This window comes from Mauremys reevesii, linkage group 6, assembly GCF_016161935.1.
Source record: "Mauremys reevesii isolate NIE-2019 linkage group 6, ASM1616193v1, whole genome shotgun sequence".
Taxonomy (NCBI): Eukaryota; Metazoa; Chordata; order Testudines; family Geoemydidae; genus Mauremys; species Mauremys reevesii.
Genome location: NC_052628.1, coordinates 15,757,448 through 15,783,758, shown reverse-complemented (window position 1 = coordinate 15,783,758; position 26,311 = coordinate 15,757,448). Strand labels below are relative to the sequence as shown.

The 26,311-nt window shown below is 48.3% G+C and overlaps 1 protein-coding gene across 4 annotated transcripts in view; it reads right to left on the bottom strand.

Moving 5' to 3' along the window:
* The window catches only part of MAPK4 (mitogen-activated protein kinase 4), a 145,511-nt gene extending 140,081 nt beyond the window's left edge, over positions 1-5,430 (bottom strand). Inside the window, exons 1-2 of one of the 4 annotated variants that reach the window (XM_039545839.1) lie at positions 5,315-5,430; positions 4,594-4,626 (exon numbers count right to left, since the gene is read on the bottom strand). In XM_039545839.1, the coding sequence (XP_039401773.1) occupies positions 4,594-4,620 (27 nt within the window). In that variant the 5' untranslated portion in view covers positions 4,621-4,626; positions 5,315-5,430. The remainder of the gene's footprint in view (positions 1-4,593; positions 4,627-5,314) is intronic. The other 3 variants (XM_039545840.1, XM_039545833.1, XM_039545835.1) reach the window with 3 other exon arrangements.
* Between the last annotated feature and the right edge of the window lie 20,881 nt (positions 5,431-26,311).

The following is a 26,311-nucleotide window of genomic DNA, read 5'->3' as shown; positions in this document are numbered from 1 at the left end:
AGTGGGGTCATGGCAGCTGGGCTGCAGGGGGCTCCTTGCACAGCTGAGGGGCCAGGATACCAAATTCCTGCAGGCACTAGATAAGGGGGAGGCTGTGCTTACTTACTACTATCCATGAGGGGGTTTGTTTGTTTTTTTTTGGTCAACTGCTGCGTGTCAGGTGAAATTGACGCTTACCAATGACTAACAATTTAGAATCCTTCCAAGCCTAATGAGAAAGAGAAGGTTAAGGGGTGATTTGATTACAGTCTATAAGTATCTACAAGAGGAACAAATATCTAATAATGGGCTCTTCGATCAAACAGAGAAAGCTAGAACACAGTCCAGTGACTGGAAGTTGAAGCTAGACAAATGCAGATTGGAAATAAGATGCAAATTTTTAATGGTGAGAATAATTAACCATTGGAACAGTTTACCAAGGGTTGTGGTGGATTCTCCATCACTGGCAATGGTTTAATCAAGATTGGATGTTTTTCTAAAAGATCTGCGCTAGGAAATATTTTGGGGAAGTTCTATGGCCTGTGTTATATAGGAGATCAGGCATGCTCACAATGGGCCCTTCTGGCTTAGGACTCTATATTATTGCAGTGAATCGTGTCTGCAGGTGTTTAGGTGCAGAGGGACATAGGCTCGTAACGAAACTTTCCAAAACCTGAAACCAGACAAAATTTACCTGGGTTTATTACAAACAGAACAGGCAGGCCATGTTCACCAGGCTCTCTCTAACTTGTCAACAATCCTCATAAGAACAGACATACTGGGTCAGACCAAAGCCCAGTATCCTGTCTTCCAACAGTGGCCAATGCCAGGTGCCCCAGAGGGAATGAACAGAACAGGTAATCATCAAGTGATCCATCCCCTGTCACCCATTCCCAGCTTCTGGCAAACAGAGGCTAGGGACACCATCCCTTCCCATCCTGGCTAATAGCCATTGATGGACCTATCCTCCATGAATTTAGCTAGTTCTTTTCTGAATCCTGTTATGGTCTTGGCCTTCACAACATCCTCTGGAAACATCCTGCTCTGCTTCCCCCAAACTCTCTTGCTCCCACTCTCCCATGTTGCCTGATCTATTGATTAGGTATCGATTACGTTGGCCATTTAAAATATTTAAAATTCCCAATTAACACTCCAAAATGTGGTAGGTTTTTGTCCCAAGATTGGGCCCAGTATTATCAAAATTACTGTTCAGGTGGAGCCCCAATGTACACAGTAGTGACCATAACACTCACACTCAGGAAAAAACATTTGAAGTTGCAGAATTTGTATTATTATTATGATTAGTCCTATAAATAAACAATCCAAACAAGTAAGGCAAAGTAATACAATCCTGTAGTTATATCCAGCACTATTACATGTGTATGCTCACTCTATCCTTGGGAAGGACTAGAAGGGTTGAGACAGATCCTTTATAGACCATCATGAAAATTCATGAGTGGCTCCTCCTTTCTTCACCATATTTTAACTTCCTCACCCTCATAATATTTCGGTGCCCTTATCCTTTAGATTAGTATATTAATTAGTTCAAACTCATTAGCATATACATAAAAGTTAGTTACCATAGCTACCTGCGGTTAGGCATCTGCTGATATTTACCCACAAAATAGAATCATATCATAGAATCATAGAATATCAGGGTTGGAAGGGACCTCAGGTCGTCATCTAGTCCAACCCCCTGCTCAAAGCAGGACCAATTCCCAACTAAATCATCCCAGCCAGGGCTTTGTCAAGCCTGACCGTAAAAACCTCTAAGGCAGGGTTTCTCAAACAGTGGTCGTCACTTGTGTAGGGAAAGCCCCTGGCGGGGCAGGCCGGTGTGTTTACCTGCCCTGTCCGCAGGTCCGGCCGATTGCGGCTCCCACTTCCCGCAGATTGCTGCTCTGGGCCAATGGGAGCCTGGCCGCCGCTTCCAGCAGCTCCCATTGGCCCAGAGCAGCGATCCGCGGCCAGTGCGAGCAGCGATTGGCCAGACCTGCAGACAGGGCAAGTAAACACATCGGCCCAGCCCGCCAGGAGCTTTTCCTACACAAGCGATGACCCCTGTTTGAGAAACCCTGGTCTGAGGAAGAAGATTCCACCACCTCCCTAGGTAACCCATTCCAGTACTTCACCACCCTCCCAGTGAAAAAGTTTTTCCTAATATCCAACCTAAACCTCCCACACTGCAACTTCAGACCATTACTCCTTGTTCTGTCATCTGCCACCACTGCGAACAGTCTAGAACCATCCTCTTTGGAACCCCCCTTCAGGTAGTTGAAAGCAGCTATCAAATCCCCCCTCATTCTTCTCTTCTGCAGACTAAACAATCCCAGTTCCCTCAGCCTCTCCTCATGATTACGGGGCTGGAGTACATGACTTATTTTTGTTGCCCTCTGCTGGACTCTTTCCAATTTTTCCACCTCCTCATTGTAGTGAGGGGCCCAAAACTGGACACGGTACTTCAGATGAGGCCTCACCAATGCCAAATAGAGGGGAATGATCACATCCCTCGATCTGCTGGCAATGTCCCCATTTATACAGCCCAAAATGCCGTTAGCCTTCTTGGCAACAGGGGCACACTGTCGACTCATATCCAGCTTCTCGTCCACTGTAACCCCTAGGTCCTTTTCTGCAGAACTGCTGCCTAGCCATTTGGTCCCTAGTCTGTAGCAGTACCCTAAAACTGGTACATTACCCTAAAACTGGTACAAACTACCTTCTTGCGGTTACCTGTCAGTAGTTTTATGCTTAGTTTCAGCATTCTCTAATATGGCAAAACAAGCAAAACAAAGTCTGTCATCTTGTGATTTAAGGTCACTGCTAGTTTACTTACTTATGCTAATGCTAAAGAGCGGCTTACTTCTAGTAAGGCTGCGGGGGCTTACTCTTATGCTAAACACTTAAACTAGTTCTTATATGCCTGGACCTATAGGTATCTTGCATTTCTGCATTCTTATTCTTTTCCCTTATAACCAACATGTGGGTTATGGGGGTTATACCCAGCCTCCTGCATCCCCTCCCTCCCCATGGTGGGCCACGATGCCTACCAGGGCATGCCTGCTGACTCTGCTTGCTGGCTCCAGCTGCTTCCTCCACTCTGCTGCTGCTGCCCAGATCCTACTGCCTGGTACCACCAGCCCAGTATCTGGGGCTCAGGTGGGGCAGGGTGTGAAGTGGGAGGGGTAGGGCCGTAACAGGCTCTGGGAGGGGGTGGCCTCACTCTCCAATCCCTCCCCCCCAGGGCCTTCCCTCCACACCAGGCCGGTAACAGGCACTGCAAAGGGGTGGGCTTGCTCTCCAACCCCTTCCCCCTGGGACCTCCACTTGCATGCTGGCTGCTGACACTGCATCCCCACAGGCAGGGGCACTGTCTCCACCATCTCCTGCTCCTCGGAAAACAGGACCAACCCTGCCAACGACTTGCCATGTAGCCTCGAACAAGCTTCGTCGTCTCCCCAAAGCCACAGCGTCCCTGCCTCATAAACGAGGTTTGTCATACTGACCTGTCATTGGGTCTTGTTATCTAACGGATATTCATACATTGCTTTGAAAGCGTGAAGTGCTGCTAATAATTAATAAGCAGCCAGGCTCTTTCATGAAGGGCAGCAGCAGAAATCAGCTGCATGTTGTAAGTCACTGATGAGGATTTATTTAAGAGGATCCGATGATTAGTTTTACACATCCAGAGACACGGCAAAGAGGAGGAGGTGTAAAAGACTAAGCCTAGTATTATCAAACAACACTACAGTTAGGTCACTTATCTGACTGTCAGGACCTGTAACTCCCCATAAAAAACAAATCACACAATTTATTTCGAGATCTAATTTTAAGCACCCAAATTGGCCAAAATTATGCCACAGGTATAATCATGTTTTGCTCCACAGCCCAGAACCACTACTGGACTTTATTAGCGATAGATAAATCATAGTAGGTCATCTAGTCCATCCCATCGGTGCAAGGCTGTTCCCAGGAGTACAGAAAATACTTGACACCCAACAGCTTTCAGGTGCAGAAGACTGACAGTTTGATTCCTTCACTGGGGCAATTAAGAGCCGTATTAGTAACCGTGTACAGCTACGAGCTGGTGGATCACTTACACCACATCATAGTTCAGCATCTGTTTCTCTAAAATGTGCCTTTCCCACACAGCCAGAGAAGTATTAAACTGCCTGCAAATGAAGTGTCTGAGGTGATGCTACACTCACAAAGTCACAGTTCATTCATGCAAATACCATTTAGACATTTGCCGATGAAGCAAACAGGAGTATTCATGCTCTTTGGTGTATGCGAGGAAACACATAAAGCCTGATTCTCTACACACTTACAGCAGTGAAAGTCAGGAGTAACTCCACTGATTTCAGTGGAGTTAACTGAGGTACAGAAGAGAGGAATCGAGCTCTTAAAGTGATGACAGCCCACAGAAGTATTGGAAGCAGAATATAAGAAATGTTATAATACAGGGATGTGGTGCCAATAGACTCATCATCCTCATCCCTCGCCAAGCCTTTTAAAAACCATCCTCAAGACAATGCCTCTCACAAGATAACATGCTTAAAGACACCACTTATCACCTCCCTTAGCCACCACAGAACATTGTACAGGTGCCTCATTTACCTGTCTGCCTTCCGTTAGCAGCAGCATTTGTAACTAGAGCAGAGACAGGAGAAACAGATTTAGGATTTCCATGGAACAAACAGAGCTCGTGAAAATGATGGTGCCCTTCTCCCCTAACGTGCCAGGCCATGCCCCCATCACACACTTCCCCCCATCCATCCCCGTCCAGCCTCTCCTGCACTGCACCCCATAGGCTAAGGAGTGGGCAGCGACTCCTTTCTCCCTGGGGAATGGGAGACTATTGTCCACCTCTCCATGGAGACCACTGTCCGCACAGCCAGACCTAGTACAGGACAGCAGCCCATCTCCAGTGCAGCACAGGGGATAAATACAGCAGCCCCCTAACCCCACCGTTGCATTGGGGCCGGGAAGGGACTACAGCGCTGTATTGGGGGGAAACCCGGGTCACCATCCCTGCTTAGCTCTCTCCCCATCTCCACGCCTGTCCCGGGGGGACCCACCCCCGCTGCCCACCTCGCAGCGAACCCGACGAGGACAAGAACCAAAGGGCTCCAGGAGCAGGCGAGCGAGCGAGCGAGCGAGCGAGCCTCAGGTGCTGGGGAACAGCGCGAGCTCCTGCGGATTCCCCCCTCCCGCGGCTGGAGGGGCTGCCTGGGTTCGCCTCGCTCATTCCCGCGGGCAGGCGGGTGGGGGCAGCCCCCCAGCCCGAGCCCGCCCGCTACCTGGGCTGGGGAAGCGCATCCCGGGCACAGGCACTTACCCGTGGGGCGAGACCCGCAGCGAGCCCAGCAGGGAGCGCGCCTCCTCGGACGGGGCTCGCCTGGCTCCGTCCGCAGCGCGAGCCCAAACCCGAGCCCCGGCAGCCCGGCACATCTGCCCCGGGAGAACGCCTCCCGGGGCCCCGCCCACCGCCTGACGTCAGGGCAGGCCTGTCCGTCACGGGGCGGCCACCTGCGCTCGCGCTGCCCCCTATCCCCCCCCGCGAGCCGCGCCGCGCGCTGCAGGGCGCCCTGCAAGCGGAGCCTTCGCCTCGCCGGGCCGCGCGGCTCTGTCTTCCCAGGGCGGCCACCAGAGCCCCCCACCGCCTCGGGATGGGAGGGGCCGGGTTCCGCTCCCATTTACACCAGCTCCTGGGACTTCCCTGGCACCAGCCAGCCCCCGCCCCCGGGGAAATAACCCAGCCAGCGGTAGGGTGACCAGACAGCAAACGTGAAAAATCAGGACAGGGGATGGGGGGTAATAGGAGCCTATACAAGAAAAAGACCCCAAAATCGGGACTGGCCCTATAAAATCGGGACATCTGGTCACCCTGTCCAGCGGTTGCAGGGAAGAAGAAAAGCCCAAAAACTCGCAGCCCGGGTAACAAACAACTCAGCCAGATTGGGTGTTGATTCCACCAGTGTGAATGGCCAAAGGGACCCGGTGGCAGGAGCTGGTTTTGCTCTCTACCGAGTCTTCCAGTCAAGGGCCTTGAGACACTTGGCCATGAGTGGACACAGGGAGGTAGCCTCAGTCCCATGTTGGAGGTGTAAGGTGCTTTGATGCTATTAGTATATAGATCCCACTAGCCAGCTGGAGAGATTTTATGTTAGATTAGGGGGAACGAAGCAGAGAGAGTAGGTGATTTGCCAGAGTCTCACAGGAAGTCTCTGGCATAGTTAGGAAGGTCCCAGCTGTCCTGACTCCCAGTCCTGTCCTTTAACCACAAGATCCTCCTCCCCTTTTGGGGTGGGACTGGGGAAGTAAGGAATTCCCACATCCCAGTCCCTAAACTCTCTCTCTGTTCCCTGGCCCTAGCTGATCAGTAGCTGTCTCAGCCCCTGGTAGTGTACTTTCCCCTTCTCCTTTTATTGAATCTGACCCTGGCCAGCCCTTCACGATGAACAGGCACATGGGAGTGGTGGAACAATGGCCATGTATAAAGATGTTTCTCTGCTTTGCTCAGAGGCCAGCTACAATATAGCAATGAAACACGGGCATGGATTAGCTTCAAGGGGAGGGGCAGGGTGAGAAGGGCCAGTGCTGGTTCAGATCATAGGAAAGGTTGCGGCAAGAAAACTGTCATGTTCTTATAGTGCCACGCATCTCCGTCACCTGTCGATCTGGAGTCTAACCTGGTTATGTAACAGAGACAGCCATTGCTGCACTGGTCCAGGATCCTCTCCTGGTGATGGATAAAGACCCAGGCTTAATTTATTAGATCTATCAGCCACCTTTGAGTCCAGGGATCACAAGGTGATGCCGACTCACTGGCAGATGATGTGGGAGGTGGGGTAAGACAAAGCAGTTGCCCTCTGGTAGCTTTGTTCTCTCTCGGAGAAGCAACCCAAGCAAGCTCCCTTATGTAGGCACAGCAGGATCCAGTTCCAATATTCCTTCTGTTCAACACATCCCCAGTATCACTACATCTCCTGACTTTAGTACTAGTCTCACAATGGTTGGTGCTTCCCTTAAAGCCCCAGCTCCTGGAATCATATGATTATGAGAACATAACTTTTGTTTTAGAGTAAGTTTCTAGGCCTTGTGGTTATGGAGTAAAGCTTGAATTATGAGCCATAAAGGCTCAGAAACCAGGAGAAAAACAAAAAAAGACCTCACATTTATTATTTTTAAAAATCTCATTATTCTTAAGGTAATCTCATGGTTTCTTGAATGGCTGGGCTTGGCAATGCTGTGCACAAGGTATGAGCTGGGAGGAAGATCAGTAAGGAGATTGCAGTTGAACACCTCTGCTATGCTGATGATACCCATCTTCATATCCCCACATTTCCAGTCCAGGAACTGTAGTTGATGATGTCTCAGCAGGGTTATGAGATAATACCTAGGCTTATATAGTACTTTTTCCATCAGTAAGTCTCAAAGCATTTCACAATATTTTATGTATTTATCTTCATACCACCTCTATGAGGAAGAGAAGTGCTATTACCCCCTTTCAGAGCTGGGAGCTGAAGCACAGAGAGGTTAAATGACTTGCCCAAGGTCATACAGGAAGGCTACAGTAGAGCAGGGACTTGAATCCACACCTCCCATTTCCTAGACTAGTGCCCTATTGAACCATCCTTAGCACATGGAGGTGGTTAAATTATGGTGGTTAAAGCTCAAGAGTGAGGTGGTGACAATACTCAAGGTCAGAGGAAACGACCAAAGGACATGGCAAAGTCTATATCAGCCCCTTTGACTGAGGGCATGTGCCCTTGCTTGCACAGATTGATGATCTAATTAGAAATCCAGCCGCTTTTAGATGATCAGGTAGCAGCACTAAGACCAGCTTTTCTCTACCCCTTCTGCGTGTGGTCAGGGGACTGGGATCTTCTCTCTCTCACATACACACTATTGCCAACCCCAAATGTTGAAACACCATGAACTAGGCCCCAGAAAAATCATGAGATTTAAAAAAATCAATAAATACATTTGAGGATCTTTATTTGCCCCGGAGTTTTGTTCCTTTAGGGTGCTCATGGGTCATGTTCAAGCTTTTCTCTGAAGGTGACATTTGTTTGGTTAAATGAAAGCTGACTTTCTGATGCAACCTCTTGATTCCAGCATCTGGGCCTTTAAAAAAAATAAATATTGCAAGGCTCATGATAAAAATCTCAGAACTGCAGCACAGTTTCAGCCACGGAGTATAAACTGGCTGCAATTTATTAGTTTGTAGTTACTACGGCTCAAATCCTGCAAACACTTCACATGAAACTCTCCCTTCGCCTCAATGGGAAGTCCATGCACAGAGAACTCAGGGGATCAGCCTCAGGCAGGGGAGATATTTCCTGAGATCCTCTTAATGTGGTTCAGTTTGTTTTATTTTTAGTTTTTATGAAGTATGGATTATAGTCATGTAATTTTTAATCTGCAGATAAATAGGACATTTGATGAATTAAACATTGGGTCACAAGCTAAAAATACTGAGTGAGGACTAACATTTTATGAGTAGCATGTGGTTGGTACATGTGTGGAATAGGGAAGTCTAGGAAAGAATCCATTTCCCCCTCCACCTACCAAGCACTTAAACCCCCATCCTGCTGTTAGGTCCCTGTAGTCAAAACCTTCCTATGACTCCACACTAGCTGAGGAATTTGCCCATGGGGATCTGCTTGGGGACTTTTTGTCCCCAAGTGGTTAACAATATGTTACATTTACGCAGAAGACAAGTCTCTGGAACCTAGCAGGAGTTCACAGTTGAAATAGTGGCTTAGAATTTCAAACGTGAGTGCCACAAGTTATCATCTCTGAAAATCAGGACACTTCCATTTAGGTGCCTCACTTCCAGCAATCTAGTTTGGATTTTTTTCCAAGTGTCCTTAATGTGGAAGGGAAGTCTTTGCTCCTTGCCGGTCATGTAGTGTTTGTGGGGGTCTGTAAACCAGCTGATGAGTCACCCCCAACCTTGGCTGCATTTCAGTAGAGAGAAAAGACAGGAGACTTGTAACTGTTATGTTCACAGCAGACACACAGAGAAGTTCAAAAGAGTTCTTTAGTTTCCTCTGACACTGTTATTTCTTATGTAAGCCCTGTGGCCCAAAGCCTTAGAGAGTAAAGAGCTCTTTATTCTCATCTGTTGGTGAAATAGGAGAAGAACAGCCCAGAGTTTCTTAAGAAGTGCAGATGAGCAGGGGCTCCAGTGGGGAGGAAGCTCTCTGCTGGTGTCTGTTGGAGAGCAAGGGGAATGGACTGAATGAGCCAGGCTTCATTTGCATTTCCAGTTAGGAGACAGTTTGGGGACATTTTGGTTACAATACAGTTAATTTGAGTTTGGGGGAAATAAAGTGCTTTTGACCTTGTTGGAAAATACACGGACAAGACATTGACATCAAATGTGCCTAGAACTTGGCAGAGACTGTGATCAGGCACAGTTGGGCAAGGGAGCCTGGACAGAGCAGAGAGAGTAAAAGCGTTTTATTGTCCAGTCTGACTGGCTGTCTGGCAATGAGGCCCCTGAAGGATAGTCCTGATTCATCTATAAAGCACTGAGATTGCCACAGAAGAGTAGATGGGCAGAGCTAAGGGTGGTTTGGGGAAAATAGATAGCACAGGTGGCAGATTTGAGGCAATGGACAGTGCAGAGTGGTGGTGGCAGTTTTGAGGTGACAGCACAGAACAGCGATAGCTGGAGCAGAGCTAGGACAGCTTGAGCAGATGCCACAAAGAAAGCCATAGGGACTGTGGTGTGGGCCTGCCTACCGACCAGTTAAAGCTAAACCCACCTCAGGTGGGTCAGAGCGTGGAGTCCCCCAAGCAGCACTGAGTTGGTGAGGTGGAACTAGCTAGCATGCACCAGCAGACAGTTACCAGAAGGCCTGAGGTTGGAATGATGTTTAAGGAATCCAGGGGGCAGGAGTCTGACCTCACAGAATTTGTTGCTTTATTAATTTCTGGTTTTCTTGAGGGGAGGGATAGCTCAGTAGTTTGAGCATTGGCCTCCTAAACCCAGCATTGTGAGCTCAATCCTTGAGGGGCCACTTAGGGATCTGGAGCAAAATCAGTACTTAGTCCTGCTAGTGAAGGCAGGGGGTGGACTCAATGACCTTTCAGGGTCCCTTCTAGTTCTCTGAGATAGGTATATCTCCATATATTTATTTACATTTATTCTGTTGTCTTCCCCCACGCAGTTTCCCCCCCTTAGTCAAGTTCTCTCTGTTTTAAGCACTGGCCTCCATGCTTGCAAGTGGGGATGTTTTGCCCATCAGGGGCACCCAGGCTAGTAGGTACAGTTTCCCAGGTTTCTGGGTGGGGGCTTGAGCTGGTGTTAATGTAGACTGGGGTAGGCAACCTATGGCGGGTGCTGAAGGCAGCACGCAAACTGATTTTTCAGTGGCACTCTCATTGCCCGGGTCCTGGCCACCAGTCCGGAGGGCTCTGCATTTTAATTTAATTTTAAATGAAGCTTCTTAAACATTTTAAAAGCATTATTTACTTTACATACAACAATAGTTTAGTTATATATTATAGTCTTATAGAAAGAGACCTTCTGAAAACGTTAAAATGTATTACTGGCACATGAAACCTTAAATTAGAGTGAATAAATGAAGACTCGGCACACCACTTCTGAAAGGTTGCCGACCCCTGATGTAGACTTTAAGGAAACCCCTAGAAAATAGAACCCACCCCTTTCTGCTGCCAATAACACCTGGCAGAAGGGTACATTTGTAATGCAGAATGATAATGTGCACAAACCTCAAAACAGAGAAAAACAAAGCAGACTCCTCCCTGAAACAGAGAGGCACAACTCACCCATCTTACTTTAGGCAGGTTGGCTGCAGACTGGCTGCTGCTAGGCCCAGTTCACATACAGAGCCCCCAGCCTGCAAATAGGCACCGGAAAAACCTCTGAGCATTTTAAGTGGCAGCTTACAAGTTCAATATTGTTTGCAATACGCCACAGTTACAATGGCAGGTAAAGTACTCTGGAATCCTTCTGCATAAAGAAGGTACTATAATTACTCCTACACACACAATGGGCCAAATGCTACCTGACATAGTCAATGGAAAATGCGTGTGCATAGCACACTTGTGCCACATCACTGAAGTCATATGGGTGTAACTGAAGACAGAATATGGTCCACTACATATAATTTGTAGTAGGTGTAGCAGTAGCACTGACATTATGCAATTGGGATGAAATTTGTTCCTGCACCAAGGACCAGCTCTGTACACTTAAGTCCCACTGAAACTTGTGTTGTCCCTTGGCACAAGGGTGAAGTTTCATCCTCTGAATAAAATACTGTAGGCACAACTGTTAGAGCCAACAAAACAAATTTAGGACCCAAATAAAAGCCAATAAACCTTGGCACTGGCAGAGAAGTGGGAACAAAACTGAAGGACACACAGAAGAAACAGTCTCTCTTTCTGTAATTGTTCCACATCTGTAGCCTCGGTTTCAGTGCTTATTTCTTTAAAGGGTTCATTTGTGGGCGTTGAGACAAGGCTATGGCAAGTCCTTTTGTCTTTGACTTACCTATTCTCTGCTGCTTTCAGCTCCCTGGAAAAATGACGAGTAGATGACGAGACACGTTTGTGGCAGGATGGGGAAAAATGGTTTGTTAGAGCCTCCATTATTGGCATATGCTTCAGGAAATGATGTTAATGTCGGTGCTTTGATCAAGTAGCCTGGCTCCTTTCTCACCAGTCACCACAAATCCTATGTAAACAGTCAAGCACCTTTCAAGAGCTTCGATTTTCTCTGGTTTAAAAGAGGCACAATTCCTCCGACATTAATATGCAGCACAAATCAGCCATTATCAATTCAGGCTAGATAGTATTTAATTAAGTCACTTATGGTGCCATCACCTCTCCTCTCCCTATCTTGTTATTGAAATATGCTCCAGCGGTATTCTGCTTCCAGCCTGTGACACTCTGTAGGCTGCAGATCCCCAGTGAGGTCCTCTTCCCTGCAGTATTTGCTGTAGGTCCCACTGGGGTTCTCAGCTTGCCACATGAAGTATATAGAAGCAGTATGTGTATGTGTAATGATACCACTAATTGCTGCAGGTGCCAAAGTCTGGATATGCAGCAGTCTCAGCTGTCAGTTTGAGATTCATCAGCAGACTGTACTGTAAATACTGTATATTCATTAATTACATCTGCTTGTTTAATGATTAGTGAACTAATTACAGTTGTTTTGAGTTACTGCCATTTAACCATGCTGTTCAAAAGGAAGCCTCTTTATTTTGATAACATCAGGACTCAAGCCTGCAAACACTGTCATGTGTAGCACTTGCTACTGTGAGAACCCATGGGACCGCTCTCTAAGCCTTCTGTGTGGCAATAAATATCTGCCCTTACGCAGCACCTCCTGAGTGGTAACTGGTAATAATAGCTTGGTTCCTGTGAGCATCTCCTTCAGCTCCAGGGGAGCTGAGAGCAATCAGCATTGTGCAGGAATAGATTCACTGCTTCATTTCCCTACAGCAGTTTGTAAATAAGCAGTTCTTGACCGAATCAAGATAACCAACTCACCTATCAATTGATGGCTCAGGTGGGCCCTAAACTGTGATCTCAGAAGTTAATGAGGGCACGTCCACACTTGCAAAGTTACAGCACCGCTCAGAGAGCGCAGAAGGAAAACCGCTGTTGTGTGTTCACACTGACAGCTGCCTGCGCAATAGCGTGTTCACACTTGCGGCGCTATTCGGAGCAGTGCACTCTGGACAGCTATCCCACAGAGCACCTCTTTCTCTTTTGCTGCTAAGACTTGTGGAAAGGCGGAAGGGATCACGGGGCATCCTGGGTCCTGTCCCAATGCCCCGTGAAGTATTGCTTCGCATTCCAGCACTTCTTGTGCTTTCATCCGCATTTGGCGCCATCTTTCAACAGTTTGTGTACTGCGTGCCCTGCCCTGCCTCTTTCTGGCTGCAGGAATGGATCCCGAGCTGTTGACCAGAATGCTGCTCGTACTGACCAACACGTCACGAGTGGCAATGGAGTTATTCCTTAAACTACAAAGGCAAGAGAAGTGTGACGTTGATCTTGTCAAGCACAGTAGCTATGACATGAGAATGCTTGTTGCATTCACGGAGGTGCTAACCACAGTGGATCGCTGCTTTTGGGCTCGGGAAACAAGCACTGAGTGGTGGGATCACATCGTCATGCACATCTGGGATGATGAGCGGTGGCTGCAGAACTTTCGCATGAGGAAAGCCACATTCATGGGACTGTGTGATGAGCTCGTCCCAGCCCTGCAGTGCAAGCACATAAGAATGAGAGCTGTCCTGTCGCTAGAGAAGCATGTGGTGATGGCACTGTGGAAGCTGGCTACTCCAGACTGCTACCGATCGGTCACTAACCAGTTCGGAGTGAGAAAGTCGACCACTGGAGTCATGTTGATGGACGTGTGCAGGGCCATTAATTGCATCCTGCTCCGACTCTGGGCAACGTGCGTGAGATTGTGGATGGCTTTGCACAAATGGGCTTCCCTAACTGCAGAGGGGAGGTAGATGGCATACACATTCCAATTCTGGCACCAGACCACCTAGCCACCTAGTACATTAATCGCAAGGGGTATTTCTCAATGGTTCTCCAGGCGCTTGTGGATCATGGTGGGCATTTCACAGACATTAACACAGGCTAGTCCGAAAAGGTGCATGACACACACATCTCTCGGAACACTGGACTATGCAAGAAGCTGTAAGCAGGGACTTTCTTCCTGGACCATAAGATCACCGTAGGGGAAGTCAAAATGTCCATTGTGATCCTGGGAGACCCTGCCTACCCCTTAATGCCGTGGCTCATGAAGCCAGACATGGGGCAACTTGACAGCAGCAAGGAGCAGTTCAACAACAGGCTGAGCAAGTTCAGAATCACTGTGGAGTGTGCATTTGGCTGTTTTAAAGCTCGCTGGCGATGCCTGTATGTTCATAGCTCCTATGCTCATAGCCGCATGCTGTACGCTTGATAATATTTGTGAAGAGAAGGGTGAAAGCTTCACTCAGGGCTGGACTGAAGAGGCTTAACGCCTGGAGGCTGAGTTTGAAAAGCTGGAGACCAGGGCTATTAGAGTGGCACAGCGCAGGGCCGTAAGGATCAGGGATGCTTTGAGGCAGCAATTTGAAGCTGAAAGCCAGTAATATTTGTTGCTGTGCTTGGGAATGCAGTGCTTGTAATGCTAGGAGGTGATTGGTGCACATAATGCAAGAAGGGGCCTTAACATAATTGTATGTTGCTTTGCAGGGCTCTTTTTGCTTTCACTTAATAGAATAAAGACTGCTTTCAAACAAACACAATTCTGCCCCCATCATCAGGGAGGAGGATGGGGGAATGGAAGGTCTCAAGAGGAAGAGGGGTCCTGGGACGGCTACAGATTTGTGTATGTCCAGGGATCATACCCAGCCTTCTCCTTTGAAGTATGATGCAGCACCTGCCGTACTCCAGCAGGGCCAAACTGCAGATGGATGGGTGTTGAGTGCAGTGGGTATTGGGAGTCCACACTGCTGGACTGTGAGGAGGGAGGAGTGGAATGCTGCGGGTGAGAGTGGAACCAGGAGGTTGATAACAGTGTGTTGGCGGGGCGAGGGAGGCACATGGCAACGAGTTTTGCAACAGTGGCTGCAGGGGAGGGCGGGCGCAGAGCTGCTTGGTTTGAAGAGCTAGTATCACCTGGAGCGTGTCTGCCTGGCACTCCATAACTGTTAAGAGTCGCTCCATGGCTAGTTTCTGGTGTGCCGCATTCTCCTTTCATTCCCTCTTCTCGCTGTTCCGCCACTCCTTCAGTTCCTGTTTCTAGGCAGCAGAGTGCATCATAACCTCATGCATAAAGTCCTCCTTAGTTCTTGGCCGCTTCCTAATTCTTCGCAACCGTTCTGCTGCCGATAACAAAGAGGGAGGCTGTGCTCCCAAGGTCATCTCCGTGAAGTTTAAATGCAACACTTTACAGAAGAAGTATTGTTTGCAACACAGACAACACTGTTTCACTGCTTTAAAACTCAGCCAGTACTCACACCCCTATCACTAACTGGCTGACCCCAAGCAAGCACACATAAGCCACAAGACCCCCCCGAAATGGTGAGTAGCTGCAGGGGCAGGTAAATCACTGTTCCTGGACCTTGCTGTACACTGGGCATGTGGCTCTTGGGCACTTGGGGAGAGCCAGCACTGTAAGGTGGGCCTGATAATCATTCCTGTCCCCACACTTTCCACAGGAGGTGATCATTATGGAAGATATCTTGCTGCTGAGGGTGAGCAGGGAATCAAGAGAGGGTCTTCTCCATGCCTGCAGCTTCCGTCCTGGCCCCTATGTGGCTAGCCTGTGTGCAGCAATGGTGTCCACCCTCCCCCCTGCCGTGATGGCACAGTGGCATGGGAAAGTTACCGTTAATGGGGCAAGAAACAAAGCAGCTCTGCTGAGGAACCTGCGGCAGCGGATTGCCCAGTATCTCCACGAGAGTTTCCTGGAGATCTCAGGGAGATTCCCGTGAAGTGAGGGACTGTATCAACAGCCTGTTCTGCCGCTCAAACTAGGCATGAGTTGGGAGACAAGCCTGCTTTCTGCAACCCTCCTGCCCCCAACAACTCGCTTCAGCAGTTACCAAAATCAGATCCACTTACCAGGGGCCTCCTCTCCTGTTTGTGCTTCACCAAGATCTGACTGCTGTGACTGGCTAAGCTCCTCTGGGGTAGAAAAGAGCCTGCCATCCTCTGCCTCTGGGTCCCCCTCTCTCTTCATCCAAGATTGCCTCCTCCTGGCTCGGTCCACTCTCAACTGGCACGTGTAACCACAGGGGCCTTCACAGTGGAGGTGGAGGTCACAACCAAGTATCGTGTCCAGCTCTTTGTAAAACTATCAGCTCATGGGTGCAGCACTGGAACGGCGGTTTGCCTCCTGCGGCTTGTGGTAGGCGATCCGCAGCTCCTTCACTTTGACCCTGCACTGCAATGTGTCCCGGTCATGGCTCTTTTCTATCATGCATCTAGAAATCTGTCCATAGGTACCATAATTCCGACAGCTGGAGTGCAGCTGTGACTGCACTGCCTTGCCTCCTCTCCCCAAATACCAATGAGGTCCAGCAGCTCGGCATTGCTCCAAGCAGGGGATTGCCTGGTGCGTGGAGAAGGCATGGCCAACTGGAAAGATGTGCTGAGACCACTGCATGGATCACCGAGCAAACAGAAAGGGGACTTTCAAATTTGCAAAGGAATGTACAGGGTGGGGCTGACGGTTGGTCACCTGAGGGCAGGGCAGTAGAGTTCAAACCAATGGCCAGAGAGGCGAGAACAGGCATTGTGGGACACCTCACGGAGGCCAATCGCAGCGCTGTAATCACCACGGTGTCTACACTGGCACTGCAGTGCTGTAGCACCGGCGCAGAAAGCTCTATGCCTCTCGCTGAGGTGGTTTTTTAGAGCGGTGCACCTGCGCAGTTTCTGCGCACTAAGTGGCTTGGTAGTGTGTAAACTTCCAGAGTTACAGCGCTCAAAGCTGCTTTACTGCACACAAACTTGCCAGTGTAAATGGGGCCCAAGTTAGTGCAAATCAGCCACCCAACCGCCTTTCCCACCCTCCATTGCCAAAGTGGCTTGTTTGTTTCTCTGCGACTTTGCCTTTCTCCATCTCTATCCAGAGAGATGCCCTTGAAGATCTTTCAGATTTAAAAAAAACCAAGCTCCAATTCTTAACAAACCAATAAAAATAATTCAGACTCATTTTTCATCAAATAGCTTGTTTTAAGAGTTAAACAAATTCTGAATTCTGAATCTAAATCAAGGTTATTCTAAGGAGAAAATTCATTGTACTTATTTTTTTAATCAAAAGGTTTTATAGAAGGAATCGATACAAAAATAGGGACAAGCGTAAACATTTCTTGACTTGTGAAAGATATGCTAAATGCCCAAAGTCCTCTAACCACCCAGAAACAAAGCAGCTACAACGGCAAAGCAGACTTCCTCAAGCCAGTCTGCTAACATGTTTCAACCTTGGTCAAGATAGAAGTACAACCTATAGGGCCAAACGCGTAAATTTATTTTCAGTGCCTGTTCAATCCTTGGCATTTCAGCGAAGAGTGCAACTGGTGATAATTGTAGTGGCCTGAGACCACCAAGCCATTCCACATAGGTAAGACACTAAGCCCCACGGTTACAACTTTCAGTCTTGACCAGAGAGGGGCAGACTCACTCTTGAAACATAGGACAGCCTATTTCCCAGTCTCATCTCGAATCTTCATTTGTGTTTTAATATCCACCTTGAAAAATATATTCCTGATGGGAAGATTATGCAGAACTAGCAATATGGGGTCACATTTATCCTTCATGTAACTCCACTGATGTCAACAGAATTATACTAAGGATTAACTTTTGTCCAGGGTAAGCAAAAGCTCTCCATACCAGCTACAGATAAGGCAGGGATATCTTCACCATGAGCCTAGTGTCCTCATGTTCAGTGAAACAGTAATCAAGGGACAAGATCCAGGTTGGAAAACAGTTTTGATCAAATATTTTATATTAATTCCATTTTTTATTCTACTCTGCTCCTTTGGACAGAGTCTTACATACACCTGCAATTTTCTCCGTTTGTTAACCTTGTCACCAATAGACTAGGTAATCTGCTGTAGGCTCAGCAGCCTGAGAGGGTCCTGGGCCAAAAATATTTTTACTTTCTATGGTCACAGCACTACTTAAGCCATTATTATTTATTATTTGTGTTACCATAGCACCTAGGAGTTCCAGTCATGCACCGGGACCCCATTGTGCTAGGGGCTATACAAATACAGAACAAAAAGACAGTCCCTGCCCCCATGAGCTTGCAATCTAAGGGCTTGTCTACTCTACCTGCCGGATTGACAGGCAGTGATCGATCAGGGTCCATTTATCTTGTCTAGTATAGACACTATAAACCGACCACTGATCACTCCAGCGTCAACTCCGGTACTCCACCTTAACGAGAAACGCAAGAGGAATTGACGGGAGAGCGTCTCCCGTCCACACACTGCAGTGAAGACTTTGCGGTAAGTAGTTGTAAGTACGTCGACTTCAGCTATGTTATTCACGTAGCTGAAGTTGCATAACTTAGATTGACGGCCCCCCGTAATGTAGACCCAGCGCTAACTATGAGAGACAACAGATAGATACAGATAGATGGGGCATTACAAGGAAACAATGAGACAATATTGTCTGAATAGACAGAACAGACAGGGGGAAGGGCTATAACGTACCAGCAGAGTGAACAATATGATGGCAGCAAATGGCATGTAGTTTGTGGGGTTACTTAGGAAGGGATCAGTTAAATGGAAAGAAAGGGGAGGGAAAGGAGGTGAGAGGGATGGGGATGAGGCAAGTCCTCAGTGTGGGAGGGATAACTCAATGGTTTGATCATTGGCCTGCCAAACCCAGGATTGTGAGTTCAGTCCTTGAGAGGACCACATAGGGATCTTGGGTGAAAATCAGTACTTGGTCCTGCTAGTGAAGGCAGGGGGCTGGACTCAATGACCTTTTGGGGTCCCTTCCAGTTCTAGGAGATAGGTATATCTCCAATTATAATAATATAATAAGTGTGGAATGAACCTGAGGTGAAGAGACTCAGGAGGGAGGGGGACGGTTGGAGTAAGCAGCCCATCAGCACAGGGCAGGGAAAGTCAGAACATTCTACAGATTTGACTGGGATTCCCAGAAGTCCCTGCCTGTACCCACTGTGACTCGGTGTGTACAAAATATTGTCTTAGGTTTTTTAATTCATCATTTTTAATGCTCCCATTACACGATATTACCTCCGATTATTTTTACACCTGCCTGCAAAGTGATTATGTGCGGGGGCTTAAGCACCATTTTAATAACTTCCTGCTCTTAGATGAACAAGCTGGGGACAATATTTTTAGTCTCAGCCCAGTGAAACACAAGAGTAGTTCCTCATGCATTACTGTACCTCAAAAAGTAGTTTAAATTCCTTCATTTCCTCTGTGTAATTCACCATGGGTTTCAATTTATTGGACCATTTCCCTTTTTTCCCCTCACTGCTTTCCATGCAGAAGACTAGACCGATTCTGTTTAACCTCTAAAAAAGCCGTACAATTGGTGGAGAGGGATCAATAACTATTGAACAATGATGCTTCTTTCACTTAGACTGTTGGAAAAAGTAGCTCCCTTTAATTATTCTTTCACATTGTAAATATACTCCATTGTGCACTTTTCCATTACGACTCCTCAATGGATCATAGAATCCTATAAATCAGAGATGGAAAAGGCCTCTGCTACATAGTCTGTAACAAATCTAAAACCCCTGGATTTCTTGCAATAATTTGATTTAGCTTCCCCTTCAGCTGTCTGCATGATTTTTTAGGCCCCATTCAGTAAAGCACTTAAACATGGGGTTTTAACATGTACTGAAGTGCTTTGGGGACTCAGGACCTTTGTGAGAAAGAGAATCTCTGAGAATATCCAAGACTATCACCAAGATGTGAGAGGTTAATCCCGCCCCTCTGGTCAACTTTAGCTTTGTGTTAGACTTTGAGATGGAAGTAGTGGCAGTTCCCTCCAGTTTAATCACAGACTCCTGAAACATTGATTTGCCACAGACGTAGATTACAGACTCTGGAAATTAAGTAAATATGTATTCATAAAAAAGCAGCACAATACATTTTGCTCAGAAAAAAATGACAGGAATCAGCATCAAAAATATTATGATCAATCTGCAACTTTTGGCCTTGGAGTTTTGCGAGGGTTGGTCAAGAACAACACATGCCAGATATGAATTTGAATCTTCTCCTGTCCAAGGAAAAGGATCCATATGCACGTTTTTATAGGAGTGACTAGTGATAGGGGGGCTTCAGTTTTCTGCGCATAAGAAGAGGCCCAATTTTCAGGAAGTGAAACCCCCTGAAAACACTAACCACCCTAAAAACTTAAGGAGTCTCAAGGTAGGCACAAACTCACTAGTCACTTGTGAAAACCTCACCTGATAAAACTTAGGCCTTGATCTTGGGGTGAACAAAGCATGGACAGAACCCTGCCTGAGCAGGAGATAGAGAAGACGACTAGTTGGTTACGTAGAATGGCCAGCAGTTAAGTGGAGAAGAGACTCTAATGGTAAAGTACACATACAGGGCCAGAAGGGGTTCAAGCGACAAAGGAATATGTGCAGAGGGAGAGAAGAGAACCATGGGACAGAAAAAGGGAGAGGGAAACAAGAGTTGGGAGGGAGAGAGATTAAAGGAGACGAGCAAAAGGATGCAGTGCAATTAACTTTTTACAGAAAGGATACAACACTTGTCCCATTGCAGACAGCTAACAATACCTACTTACCTTCCCAGCATGGCTTTTCCATAGACATAACCACTACAGCTGCCACAGGGGTATTATGTGATCAAAATGGGGGTGGAAAGGATTTGGTCCATGTGATCAAAAGTGGAAGGAGAAGTGGCCCGTACAACCATTCATTAAGCTGTAGCCCACAGAAGGCTGAGAACCCTTGATCTAGGGTTCCATTCTCCTGCCAGTGAAGGTTGGGTCCCTAACGTATGTTTCAGAGTGTGTCATAAAGTCTGGGTTTGGCTGTTCCAAACTATGGAGCTTCCCTTTGGAGACTATTCTAGTGCCCAATGGATGGAACCATCAGGACAATTGCCCTGATAATACCTGCAGTTTTCCTTGTTAGTTTCATCTGTCACTCCTAGATATACCCCTTTCACTACCCTTCACAATTCCGCCCCCTCCTTGACATTTAATGGAAGTTACGTTCAAATGGACTAGCTGTCCCAGGAGAAAATACTGCCTTCCGTGGATGCGTGTTTGAGACCAGGGTTAGGCTGCTGGCCAGTCTCAGGATTTTGAGAATTAAGCTTTGCCACCACGGTCTTGCTCCTGTTCCATAGACATAAGTGACAATATTTCCATTGCCTTCAATGGGGAGCAGTGCCAGCCCCACAGGGTAACTAGACTGAGGCCATAGGCTAGCTTCTTGATATTTTAGTAATTCTTGATCAGCTTTGCAAGGGTGATGTTTGCACACATGAATGGCTCACAAAACCTGAGTAAAGGGGCATGGTGCAATCAAGCACATAGAACTGGAGAGCCTGTTCTCTAACCACCCAGTAGGCTCATACCCTGCTGACATCCTACTATACAGAGAGTTGCACAGAGATCACTCTACTGTACTGGCCTTAACTATTCTACTTAAAACAAGTCTGACATTCGCTTTTAATTTGCCAAATAACTGGTTATCTAAATCAAGGCTTGGAAAGAAAGAAATAGCATTCAATATTTAAAGATCACCTGGAGTTCCTAATCTTTATTCAAGGAAAAGAAATACTTTTTTTAAACCAATAAAACTGATTGCTCTTAATCCAGGACTATTCCCCAAGTCCATGCTTCCTATTCGAACTAAATGTGCCACTGTTAAGGTTCGTTTATATTTCTAGACACAGCACAGCACACATTGGTTTGGCCTGGGGAACAAAATCATGCTGTTTAATAAAGCATATGCTTTTTTATTATTGAAAAGTGCACTGCCTAGGAGACTCATTTATTAAAGACTTTCACCTAAGGGAAGTGAAACGTGAGACAAAGCAATATTAGATGCAATATTTTCTGCAAAGAATGAAAGTTCAGCAAGACAACTGTAGAAAAACTTGAAATGTTTAGCATCTGTTACTGGGGTGCCCTAGACTAAGAGATGGATTTTGAATGGGATGCAGCTAAGCACAGGAACGTGCCAGGTTCTGTGCGATGGTATATAGCCAGGGGCGGCTCTAGCAATTTCGCCGCCCCAAGCACGGCGGCACGCCGCAGGGGGCGCTCTGGTGGTCGCCAGTCCCGCGGCTCCGGTGAACCGCCTACAGACGTGCCTGCGGAGGGTCCGCTGGTCCCGTGGCTCCGGTGGAGCATCCGCAGGTATGCCTGCGGGAGGTCCACCGGAGCCGCCTGCCGCCCTCCCGGCGACCGGCAGAGCGCCCCCTGCGGCATGCCGCCCCAAGCACACGCTTGGTGTGCTGGGGCCTGGAGCCGGCCCTGTATATAGCACAGAATAGACAGTATCCATTTAATTCTTGTTTGATTAATTAAGGTTTATTGTAGATAATATAGGCCAAACTCCAGCCAAATGTAAGAGGGTGTAACTCCCAGGCCATTCTCTGGATCAAATTCAGCAGTGACATAAATAATGATATAACTCACCACTCAAGGCCTCAATCTAATTGCATTCACACTGGAATTAAACCTCTGATGTCACTGGAGTTGCTTTCAGTTTGCACTGGCGTTACCAAGAAAAGACTCACACAGGTAGGAGGATTCCCAGCCCAGCCTATGTATTTGTGTTTTAGATTGCAAGCTAATCTGGCCGGAGATTGGTATTTCGTGTCTTTTACAGAGCTGAGCACGTTCTTGGCCCTAAATAATCAACAGCAACTCGCATCTACTAAAGAGAAGTCTTTCAAAGGATGTGATCTTATCAGGTAACATGGGGATATACCTATCTCATAGAGCTGGAAGGGATCTTGAAAAGTTATTGAGTTGAGTCCCCTGCCTTCACAGCAGGACCAAGTACTGTCCCTCAAGGATTGATCTTACAACCCTGGGTTTAACAGGCCACTGCTCAAACCACTGGGCTATCCCTCCCTACTTTCTACTCCTCTCCAGCCCTGTTAGTTTACCAAGTGAATAGTTACTTTTCAAAGGTTTTGAGCATGAATGGAAGAAACTGCTCTGATGCTACATCATCATCATGATGTGCAAATTGTGTCTTTGTTCAGTTTAGGCACATGCTTGTCATGATTGTTTCACACAGACAACACAATTGTTTAAACCACCACAGGATCACATTGCTCTAACCCTTGTTCTTCCCAGCCTAGCCGCTTCCTACTACATTCATAGTATCACGTCTAAAATTTACAATGTAAACTGCTTGGAGCAGGGACCGTGTCTATTTCTTTTGTAGTTTGGGGTGCTGGGGGGAAAAGAGCAAGCACAGCTGTGTTTCAGAGTTGAGTGAATTCAGTCCCCCTGTATGATGTGATTCACTCTCAGAATCTTTCTAGCTTTACTCACATGCTGGTATTAGTGTAATTAGAGCTGTACAAAGTTGCCAGAGTGCATTTAGCACATTTATCCATCCCAATTGTAGTATAACTTCTGTCCCCTATAGCACTACAATTCTGTAAGGGAGGACATCGGAAGAAGAATAGGTGAGCAAGACCAAATATAACTATATGGAAACAATTTCCTGTTCTTACCTACAGATCCAAAGCATGCCATGTCTCTTCTGAATTTAAATGATGCCAGGTGAAAAGTGTTAAGATATTAAAATCTATTACCACCATCTATGCTATATCCCTCAGTGCTCTTTAAAGAATGGAACATTAAATGGATAAAGAAGGGTCTGAGATATCTAGGAGCTATAGTAAATCCAGGACTAGATAATGTGATAGCGGACAACTAGGTGCAATTGTTTCAAAGAATAATTGAGGCTCTAAATAGAGGTGGCACCTGGAAATCAAGCTCACGGGGATGACTAAATGCAATGAAATTGGTGTCAGCAGCCAATTTATTTTTCTGTATGCTACCATTGCAAATAAAGCGGCACATACTCAGTCCCTAAACAAAGCCTGAGCATGTGAGCTTTGCACAGAAGGCCTAATAATCCTTCTTCCCCAGCCCACATGGAGGGGGCTTGGAACAACCGTGCAGCCACTCCACCATGGCTATTGGTCAGTGACCCCCTATGCACGGAGCAAGTGGACACACACCACAGGCTGAGATGCTGTCCTGTGCTTCCCAGAGGTGCAGCTTCATGTACCATTGCAATGTAGAGGGAGCAGCAAAGGTGGCAGGATAGAAGAGTTTGGAGGAAGCACCAGGAAGTCTGTGTGCACGCGGTTACAATGCCAGCTGCAGTTGCAGCATCTCTGTAAATAGTTCTCTTAACAAAGAGGCAGTTGGGTTATAGAAGCAGAGCATCCTTTCATGTTACTCGTGAACGAAGTACAGAACTTCCAGACCAGGCCATGAAGGGGCTATGGTGGCTTTAAGCCACCTTTGTGCTCCCCTGGTCCTGGGCCGCTCTAAGAGCTAGAGAGGACCCCGGTGTAACTTAGACAGCGGGTCCAATCTAAGTTATGGGAGCCTCTCTGGGTTGCCATACAGGCCACAGAGCTGCCTGGAATCTCCATCAAGCTACAGCCCTGCCTGACACTCCCCTTCCACCCTAAGCCCTGCCCTTAGCACATGTCAAGGTTTACAGGGTCCTCAGAAGGCAGCCTTATGGCTACCCTCCGTAGTGCCCACCTGGAGGAATCCTCCCTTGGATGGCTTTGAGTGTCAGGATCCCAACCCGGGCAGTCTGGACCAAGGGTCAGAGCAGGGGCAAACCTGACGCTGGGAGTAGCAGAGGAGTGCGTAGTCAGGTTCCAGGCTAAGGGCAATACCAAGGGCCAGAGTCTGAGTCAGGTTTCAGGAGGCAAAGTCCAAATCAAGTCAGGGCTAGAGTAGGGTGACCAGATGTCTCGATTTTATAGGGACAGTCCCGATTTTTGGATCTTTTCCTTATATAGGCTCCTATTACCCCCCATCCTCCGTCCCGATTTTTCACATTTGCTGTCTGGTCACCCTAGGCAAGAGGCAGTCATTGCAGCTATAGGAAGTCTGCACTGTTAACTGGACACTTCCTGGAGCGCCCCTTAGGCTTATATAGGGCTGGGAACAGAGGGAAAGTAAGCCGGTACGGGCCAGTACGGAGGACCGGTAAGAACAGGTGCAGTAGCGTACTGGCAAGAAAATGGAGCATTCTCTCCCTCTCTGACTCCTCCTCCTCCTCCTGGCTCCAGCAACATTGAGGGTCCGGGGGCTCAGTTTCACAAATGTTTGGTGCTGGATCTCCCCCCTGCCCCCCCACGCACCTCCCCTGAGTGTGGGCTGGCCCCCCTTTGCTGCCCCCTTGCACCTCCCTTCCGTGTCTCTCCCCTGAAGCTCCACGCTGCCTGCCTGCATTAACTGCCATTGCAGGGTCCTAGACCCCCCGCCCCGCCACTACTGCCAGGGCAGGCTGCCCTTCCCCCTCAGACCTTTTCATTTTCCGGTGGGACCCTCCACCAGTACAGCTGCACCTTCTGCCCAAAGTCACCACTCTTGCCCCATGCTGGGCAAGGGGCAGCCCCACTCCCCACCCCCAGTGAGGCTACAGTGAGGGGCAGCAGCAGGGGAGGAGGCACACATGTGCTGGCAGCCCCTCCCCCTGGCATGGCACCCACCATGGGGGAGGCGAGGGGTATTCCTGGACCTGAGAGGGGCCCTAGGAGTACGTGCAGTGACAGTGGGGGGGGGTGAGTGTGCTGCCAGGGGGAAGAAGGGGGTCCCTATCCCAGAGGTCGCTGCTGCTGCTGGCAGGGAGAGGGCTGGGGGAGGGGGGAGTCTCATAGACTCATAGACTTTAAGGTCAGAAGGGACCATTATGATCATCTAGTCTGACCTCCTGCACAACGCAGGCCACAGAATCTCACCCATCCACTTCTATAACAAACCCCTAGCCTATGTCTGAGTTATTGAAGTCCCCAAATTGCAGTTTGAAGACCTCAAGCTGCAGAGAATCCTCCAGCAAATGACCCGTGCCCCATGCTGCAGAGGAAGGCAAAAAACCTCCAGGGCCTCTGCCAATCTGCCCTGGAGGAAAATTCCTTCCCGACCCCAAATATGGCAATCAGTTAAACCCTGATCACTCTCTGGCATCAGTCCCAGGGCAGCTTGCCTGCACCCCAAACTCATCCCCAGCCCTGCCCCACCCCAGAGCCCACACCCCCAGCCAGAGCCCTCATCCCCCCACACCCCAACCCTCTGTTCTAGCCCTGAGCCCCTCCCACACCCCAAACCCCTTATCTCCAGCCCTAGCCAGAGCCTCATCCCCATGCACCCTAACCCTCTGCTTCAGCCCTGAGTCCCCAGCCACACCCCAAACTCCTCATCCCCAGCCTCACCCCTGCACCCTCTCCCTCCGCACCCCCTCCCATCCCCAAACCCCTCCCAGAGCCTGCACCCCGCCTTCACCCCAGTCCCCTGCCCCAGCCCAGGGCCTGCACCCCAGACCTCCTCCCAGAGCCTTGGGCAAGTGGGGGGTGGAGTTGGGGGGGGCAGAGTTTGGGCAGGGGCAGGTTCTGGGCACCACCAAAATTTCTACAAACCTGCCACCCCTGCCAGCAAGAGCTGGTGCGCCATACCATGGTGGACCGGCTTCTTGAGGCAGCAATTTAAAGGGCTGGAGCCCAGGGCCCTTTAAATTGATGTCAGAGTCCCGCTGCCAGACCCTGGGGTAGTGGCAGCAGGGCTCTGGTGGCTATTGAAAGGGTTCGGGGCTCCC